At 29.0% G+C, this 9,039-nt stretch overlaps 1 protein-coding gene across 1 annotated transcript; it reads right to left on the reverse strand.

Annotated features, from left to right (window-relative positions):
* Nucleotides 1–608: 608 nt before the first annotated feature.
* On the reverse strand, nt 609–3,852 carry LOC130804657 (polyadenylate-binding protein-interacting protein 5-like). Its single transcript, XM_057669180.1, has 3 exons — nt 3,646–3,852; nt 1,366–1,743; nt 609–1,195 (listed from the first exon to the last, which is right to left on the reverse strand). Exons 2-3 carry the CDS (start codon nt 1,723–1,725, stop codon nt 1,055–1,057), a joined length of 501 nt encoding a protein of 166 aa, XP_057525163.1. The 5' UTR covers nt 1,726–1,743; nt 3,646–3,852; the 3' UTR covers nt 609–1,054.
* Between the last annotated feature and the right edge of the window lie 5,187 nt (nt 3,853–9,039).

The following is a 9,039-nucleotide window of genomic DNA, read 5'->3' on the forward strand; positions in this document are numbered from 1 at the left end:
AAATATATTATTGTATATGTTGGCTGAATCATATTAGAAATGAGTTTTAGTAGCTTTCTAATGAAAATTAACTATACTAAGAAAAAGCAACTCAAATCATCATCGATATTTACAATAGGGTTGAATATGAAAACCAATGCTATTAGGTATGTCCACTACTGTTGTGTTTGCTCCCTTTTTGTCATGTGAAGGAAGAAGTATAATAAAACCATCATTTAAACATGAAGTTTGTTATGGCGTAAAGGACGAAATAAACTGGGTCACGGGAAGAAGGTTGGTGGCTGAATAGGAAAGGGCTTGGAGGCTGTGTTAAAGGATGAGGTGTTTTTCCAAAAGAGAAAAAGGTCGCTGGAACAAAAAGGGATGGCGGTCGTCGGGAAAGGAGGATGGGTATTGTGTTTTTATAATTATTTTTTGAACTTTTATCGACAAATAACTTTTAAAACAGGACATAATTTACTAGGTTACCAATGACGAAATCAACACCTAAAATTCGAATTATTCATTGTTAATTAAAAGCATTAAAAGAAAGTTTCATATTGACTATAAATTCAACAGACTACACAGATAGTCAAGAGAATAATCAGCTGATTAATAGCAATTAAGAAGAAAAATAGAAACAAAATCATATTACTTGCTTTTCAAAAACATAGTTTACACTTTTTTAGATCAACATATCACTTGATAGTTACTAACATCATGTTTAATTCGATAAGAGAATCACATACTTCATGATTTCCAACACATTATAAGTAATCATTGCTATTATAACACTGCTGAAAAACACCCCATATTCAAAAGGCAAGCAGAAAAAAATTGCTGCTATAATTGTTTCAAATTGGAGCCAAGTGACGAATCAAACCAAGCAATAATCCCTAAAGAACCAAGATATTCTTGTTTGACTAACAAGCAGAAACTATACAACTCCAAATATAAGGGTAGCACCAGAGTTCTCCCAGAATAAAAAGCATCAAGCATCAAACATTAATCGACTCTTCTACACAGCTATCAAGGTGAAGTTAGACAAGCTGTCGAGAAATTATTTCAACCAAGGTCAGTTAGCAACGGCTGAAGCAGATCTGCTAGATTCACCTGTCACATTTACAGTCATCGCCTTCACAGATGAGCATTCACCTGAAGAAACTGGTTCCTCAGGGTGTTCAATATCCAATGCATCCGGAAGACTATCAGCCGACTGCAGACCAAAAAAAACCAATGGCAAAAGTCAAAGTCAATAACAGTTATACTGCTTGTGAAAATTAGATGTAATGCTAGTAGTGTGGCATCAGAGAGCAAAGAGAAAGATGATGTTGCAGATGTATTGTACCATATGGCTAGATCTTCAAGTAAACAAAAGAGATTTACCTCCAAGTCAGTCAGCATGTCAACTGCAGAATCCAAGTCTCCCAGATTGACTGCATAGACATCAGCAAGAGACTGATCAGAAACGCCAGGAAACATCATTTGGAGATAAGCTAGATCCATTTCTGAATCTTCATCCATATATTTATTGTCCCTTTCTATAAATTCTTCTGAAGACAAACCATCAGCAGCATCAGCCTGTTGACCCTTTAGCTTGTCGTCATTTACAGTAAGATGTGAATCAGAGACAGCAACTTTCCCTAACATGGTCTTAGAGTACTTATCCTCATTAATGACTTCTCTTTTAAAGAGAGGTACATATGATGCTGCATTTGGATTCAAGGTTGATGTGCTGGAATTCATTATGGTGTGTAACAAACACTGCAGAGAAAGTAAAAACCATCAACCAAGGCCACTAATTCCCAATATACAAAACTGACTAAAATGGTTTCACTTTCACATATTAAAGATAAGGTTCCAAATATCACACCAAACAAACAAAAAGTTTATTTCACGCAGTTGATTGCTAATGACTACAATTGCAAGTTCTGAAGGAAGGAAAAGGGTTACATTATTTTAAGATCCCGATACAAATTCTTATGTTAAGAAAAATGGGATGAGTAGACAGTTACATGACTATAAATTCCTATTTACAACTAGCAAGCAAACCCATAACTCTCTAAAGCCAAAAAAGAGTCTAGACTTTCAGTAACTCAATTTCTTTCTATCCACAATATACACCATCCTCAATCATCAATGTAAACAATGCAATGTCATATCAACTACCATTACACAATCCAAATACATAATTTTGAAGCAAAAGCGAAAGCGACTAACAATTGATATAAGAGACAGTGGATCATAGAAGGAAATAGGCAAATTCATATATTATCTAACAAAAACATCATTCAAATCAAATACTTTTATAAGGTCCATGAAACTTAGACACTCTACAAGGGGTGAAACTGTAACTCGTGGATATTTTTCATCAAATAGCCAAATATATACTTGGACACATAGCCATGTCTAACATAGTACCCAAGAATAATCAACAAAACTATACTATTCAATATATCAACGCAAAAACAAATGGAACATGACCTTCATGTTTTCACAATAAGCATATTTTAAGAACAAAGAGTAAACAAGAAACATATAGTCAATAGGTAATGGGGTGTGGCAAACGGCTAATAGCTGATAGCTAGTAGTTAATTGAGGTGGTAGATTAGAGCAGCTGATTTTATTAACTGGTTTGACCAACTGATTTTGAATCCGCCACTATAAGTAGCTTATTCAAAAAATATTTTTATTTAAAATAATAAGATATTTCAACTAGCTAATTCACGAAACACTAGAATTAGATTTTTTAACCAATCAACCCTCAATTTGTACTAAAATTATCCAATTTGTATTTTTCAAAACATCCAAAATATATTCGATGAGGTATGTATAAATAGAGCCACGTGACTTTTATGCCAAATAACACTACATGGCCTTTAAAAATAATAAACTTACGAAAATGGCTCCTTCATCTTCATATACAATAGGCATTGTATCGTCAATTTATGTGTTTTTTGTGCCGAAAGATGTGATCACTAAAAATGGTACAATTACACACCTTTTTAACGATTTACAGGCGTATATGATCCAATAAAATTAGGTCGGAGTAAAAATTCAAGGTTATCAGGTGAAATTTAACAACAAAAATTTGTATAAAATTCCTTTTTTTCACCAAATTAAATAAAAGTAGAGAAGCCAACATCAACAACTACAAACCTATATTCAAAAAGCACAATTTTCGGTCACGAAATCTCATTTAATAGTCAATTTTCTATGAAATTTTAAAACAAAACAGAGTTGTAATCATCAAGAGAACAGATAATAGATGATAAGCAATCATACAGCCAAGAGAAAAGATCAAAGAGGAAAACATTATTCGCCAAGTGTATAAATTAGAAAAACTCAAAAAACTACATATAAAAAAAAAACTCATTTGAAGTCAAACTCATACATAACAGACGATAAAAGAGAATGAAAATCATCGAAGAGAACCGCAAACAATAGTTTAACAGCAATCATACAACCAAAAGAAATGATCAACAATCAAAACATCATTCATCAAGTTATTAAAATGAAAGAATACATTAGAATCATAATATTTCAAACAAAAACTCATAAATTACAATTCCAAAAATTATCAATTGTCAAATTGATCAAATCACAAAAAAATAAATAAAAATATCGAAAAGTATGAAAGAAGAAAAAAAGAATTGCGAGAAATACCAAGGAGAGAAAACCCTAAAAAGGAGCAAAGAAGGTGATTGATAATGGCGATGAGAAATAAAAAGTTCGAAGGTCTACGAGAGAGAAAGAAAAAAAAAAAGCTTAAAGAGAGAAGGTCCTGAAATAATTTGATGTATAGATGTCACGTAAGGTTATATAAGGTTAATCCTCGTACCCCGCCTTTATAGAAGGGGTAGATTTTCTGATTTGTGAATCGTTCAATAAACGATTGCGGGTAAAGAGGAAGAATAGGTAAACAACATTATAAAAGAAAGTAGTAAATTAGTTTTATTTATCCTTTTAATAGAAACACTTTAAAGATTTTATTTTATTTTATTTTATTTATAGTATTATTTTTTTTTTTGTTATTCCTAAATAATCACTATTTAGAAAATTTTTTAGCGTGTAAATACACAATTAATCATGATTTTGCTGCTCCATTATTTCCTCATATCGTTTAATATTTAGAATATAAAAAGATCTTAAATAAAGATTCCTTATTTTGTGTATAATTCACATTTTCATTTTCAGCATTGTCATTGTGACTATCACTAGGCATATCCTTACGGACTTCATGTGTATTTATATTATGCGATACAAATTTATTCATAGCACCTCTTTCTTTCTCCAAAAGTTCTTTGGTTCGTTGTTTTTTTTTTTTTTGTTTTCCACCTCCAAATAAATACTTTTTAAACATCATCTTATCCAAATTTTTACGATCCAAAAACAAACGAGTGATTTGGATCGTTGATAGAATCTTTCGATTCTGATTACAAATAAAAATTGGTAGAGGTAGAATCATAATACGATTTTACGATCCTACAATTTTTATTAATTTTTCTTATGTATCATCTTTCATTAATTTTTCGTTCGATTCAAATATTCAACATCATAATTTAAAAAAAATAAATCTCTTCATCGATATGAAGATTCAAATAACCATTAACTGTTTTTCCATTTCATTCTTAAAAATCAATTGAATGAAACTTTAATACGTAAACTTAAACTTTTGGAATGAATAATTGTGACTAAATAGAAAATTTAGGTTAATCGTAGAATTGTGGAACCTCACGATCCTACAATTCGATTCTACGAATTCGATTCTACCTCTTTAAACGATTATAATTAAGATGTCAATTTTAACAACTATAATCTTATCTACTTCGTATTAATTCAACAAATCAAATAAAAATTACACACAATAGTTATACTCACAAAAGTTTACTTAAATTACTAATAAACAAAAAAAACTCAACAATACATCTAAAATAAGAAAAAAAAAAACTAATTAGGGCTAAAAACAATACCCACAACACTTAAACATCAACAGTGTAACGCACAAAATCAAAAAAAATAAAGGGCATTATTATTTATCGCCATCCTTTTTATTTTATCTTCATTTTTTTCATTTTCTCGCTATCCTTATTTTATTGAAATGACCAAACTGCTCTTAAACTTAAAATTTGTATAACACACTTCAATCTCACTCAATAACACTTTTTATCACTCTAAAAAGCACTAAATTAAAACGTAAAATTTGTGGAGCTAAAGCTAAGCAAAACAAAACGTGAAGAACAAATTGAAGTAATTTTTAATCGAATTTCTTATGTAAATTTAAAAAAAACACGAAGAAGCTCCAGTCGCACGTTTTGTGCGACTTGCATTTTCAATTTTTTTAAATATTAATATTTATGTTATTATTAGTAATAATTAATATTTATGTTAATAAATTATATTTGTAATAATAATTAATTTAATAGTTTTTTTTATTAATAATAATTAATGTTTATGTTCATAAATTATGTTTGTTAATTATTATTATTATTATTATTATTATTATTATTATTATTATTATTATTTTATATTAATTATAATGATAATAATAATAGAATTATATTAATAATTATTAAATAATACAATATATTGATTAAATGTTTGTTAATTTAACTTATTAATTTCATAAATATTGTTATTATTTGTAATAATAAACATTTAACAAAATAATAACAAATAAAAATTATTACAAATAATAAACACTTAAAAATAAGTTAAATTAACAAACAATTAATTAATATATTATATCATTTAATAATTATTAATATAATTTTATTATTATTATCATTATAATTAATTTTTAAAAAATTGTAATGATAATAATTAATTAACAAACATAATTTATGAACAGAAACATTAATTATTATTAATAAAAATAATATTAAATTAATTTTTATTACAAATATAATTTATTAACATAAATATTAATTATTGCTAATTAATAACATAAATATTAATATTTAAAAAAAAATTAAAAATGCAAGTCGCACAAAACGTGCGACTGGTTCTTTTTTTTTTTTTTTTTTTTTTTAATTTTCATAAGAAATTCGATTAAAAATTACTTCGATTTGTTCTTCACGTTTTGTTTTCCTTAGCTTTAACTCCACAAATTTTACGTTTGAATTTAGTGCTTTTAGAGTGATAAAAGTGTTATTGAGTGAGATTGAAGTGTGTTACACAAATTTTAAGTCTAGGGGCATTTTCGTCATTTCATTAAAATAGGGGTGGCGATAAAATGAAAAGGGTGGCTAAGTTTAAGGATTGAGAAAATAAATTGTAAGTAAATGTTAAGGGATTCCAATAAGATTAGGGCTCACAACCGGTCAACCCCAGAAAACCATCCTTTGCATTAAGTATCAACAAAACAAATGTATATTACAGATTTTAATAATTTAATAATGAAATTCTAAATATGGTGATGAATTATAATCTATAAATTAGGGATTATCAAGTGAATACAATGGAAAATCAAAATAGTAATTAAACAAAAAATACCTGTTGAATTCCGATTAGAATTTAAGGGCAAGCGGTAGCAAAGCAACGTTCTAACTTCTGGTGTTAGGAGGCGGTAACGATTGGTCGGTGGCGTAGGAAGCAATGCTGGTTGTTGTTCTCAACGGCATGAGTGGTGGCGAGGTTTGAGGAAGCAAAAATGTAACACCCGATGGGTCGGAAATTCAGGGGTGTTACAAAAAAGTCAGACGTGTGATATTCTACTTCCTTTGTTCCGTTTTAGTTACAACATTGGAAGTGCCGTTATGGGTGCTAATTAACAACAATACCCCATTCATATGGGTTGAATTTTTTAATTGTCAATACAAATACACTTTATAAAAGTAGAGATAATTGTTCAAATACAACAACTACTGCAGGTACACTTTGGAAAAAAAAAGATCAAAATTTACATAGTTTCCCACTAAAATTAACAACAGTTTGGGAGGCAAAATTAAGTTTCCTACAAAAATCAAAATACTTATTTTGTAGTCTATATAAACACTTCACTTCTTCCCCACACCATCTTCTATTCTTAGGGAATTTACTTCAATCACAAGCTTTAGGGTCTAACCCGATTTTAATCACAATTCTGAAAACCAAGAACCATAACAATGGTTAAATTAAGTAATTGGGGGGAGGATAACTAATTCATACAATTCACACACATGCACAAATTTCATTCAAGTGTTGAAGATTTACTAAAGCAAGGAAGATGGATGAAAATGCAAACCTTGATGAGAATTTCGACCACATGGAGGTATTCATTTCTTACTTTGAAAACCTTGGTATATTGAATAATTATGATATTTATGAAGAGTACACAAGTGAAACATATGGGAGTATAGATGTCAGTTAAAACTTGGGTGTAACAACAAGAACAATAACTTAATGAACAAGCACTAGTGGAAAAAAACGTATTTGCTGCTAATCATTTGCTGCGGTTTATGTGTATACGCAGCAATAAGTAGGAAAAAGAATTAGAAAAAAAAATAGAAAACATTAATTGCTGCGGTTTTATGTTTGACCGCAGCAAAAACCCACATTTAATTGCTCCGGTTCTTTATTAACCGCAGCAAATACTCCCATCTTCACTTAATTGCTGCGGTTAGTGCTTTGCCCGCAGCACTTGTTGTTTCAAAAACCCGCCATTCTAACATTAAAACCTAAACCCATGCACGCACGAAATGCTTTCATTTTTTACATATTACACGACTGTTGCACTTCTTCATTCACTCATCTCTGAAACTGCCGGTTTTCTTCATCATAATTTGTTCGATTATTGTCTTCAATCTTTCTTCTTCATCATCTTTTTGTTCTTGTTCTTCTTTGATCATCATTCTTGCTCTTCTTATTGCTTTTCTTCATCATAATCAAACTTCAAAACTGCATCTGTATACACATTGTTGTTGCTCTTCAAACCCACGAAATTTCGACTTATAATTAGTTCTTGCTCTTCTTCAAGGTATAATTTTTTAAAGCTTATTAGTTCTCAAACCCATTATTGTTCAAGCTTGTGTACGTTTAGGGTACGGTGCTTAGTTTTTTTTATACTAATTTTTATTTTCATTGTATAGGTTATACACTAACCCACCAAAACCCACGACAGTTTAAGGTATTTTTTTCATTTTGAAATATCTCATTGATTTTAATTTCTTTTTATATATGATTGTAAACTGTGGTATGTAATGGATTTGTTCAAACTAATACATATTGTTTGATTTTTTTTATATATGGTTGACTTTAAATAATGGGTTTTGGGACTGTTGTGTAGTTTGGCAAGGTGATAGTGACATTTGGCTTTTGTCATTTTTAGATTATTAGGGGTTGTGGACTGTAAGGGGAGGTAACACATCCGAGTTAGGTTGTTTTGAGATTGTGTATGGAAAGATGATAATGATTTTGGTATTTTGATGAATTGAATATGAAACTGGAATAATAATTTTGATTTTGAATGTGATATTGTGACTTTGTTTGTGATTTTAATGGTATGAATTGATTATGAATAAGGAAGTTTTTAGTGATGTCTAAACTCAATTTTAGTGTTGGAGTTCATTGATAAGCCACTAGACCGGATTTTAAGGATGAATTGGACTTATGCTTATTTGTACTCTACGTCTAGTTTGTAGTATCATAAATTTTCAAATAAGATCACTATTATTAGGTTATATAATTTGATGTATATTAAAGTCAATTATAACTTTAAATTTTATTTTTTTAAAAATTTTTAGAAAGATTATTATAATCAAAGAGTTTAATTAAGTACCTTCAAATAATTTGTAGCAATTCTAAAGTGACCAATAATTATAGTTATAAAGTAATCACCTACAAGTTTAAAATGATCAATTTTTATAGTATAATTGAAGTCATCATTAACAATCTTAAAAAACATTATTAATTATTAATTTTTATTGTTTTTATATGAATATTATTAATTATTGTTTTGTTTTGAATCAATTAATCACACTAATTAGGATGACAAACGATCGTTCTTGGATGTATGGAAGCATTGAATCGTCGGAATTTATTGATGGCGTATTAGAATTTTGTAGTATTGCGGTTGAACAT

Source organism: Amaranthus tricolor, chromosome 17, assembly GCF_026212465.1.
Source record: "Amaranthus tricolor cultivar Red isolate AtriRed21 chromosome 17, ASM2621246v1, whole genome shotgun sequence".
Taxonomy (NCBI): Eukaryota; Viridiplantae; Streptophyta; class Magnoliopsida; order Caryophyllales; family Amaranthaceae; genus Amaranthus; species Amaranthus tricolor.

Excerpts from the sequence above, each read along its gene's own strand:
- LOC130804657 (XM_057669180.1), bottom strand. The coding sequence starts at position 1,725 with ATGAATTCCAGCACATCAACCTTGAATCCAAATGCAGCATCATATGTA. Across the intron at positions 1,196-1,365 it reads ACATGCTGACTGACTTGGAG|TCGGCTGATAGTCTTCCGGA; the intron begins GTAAATCTCTTT and ends TTTGGTCTGCAG.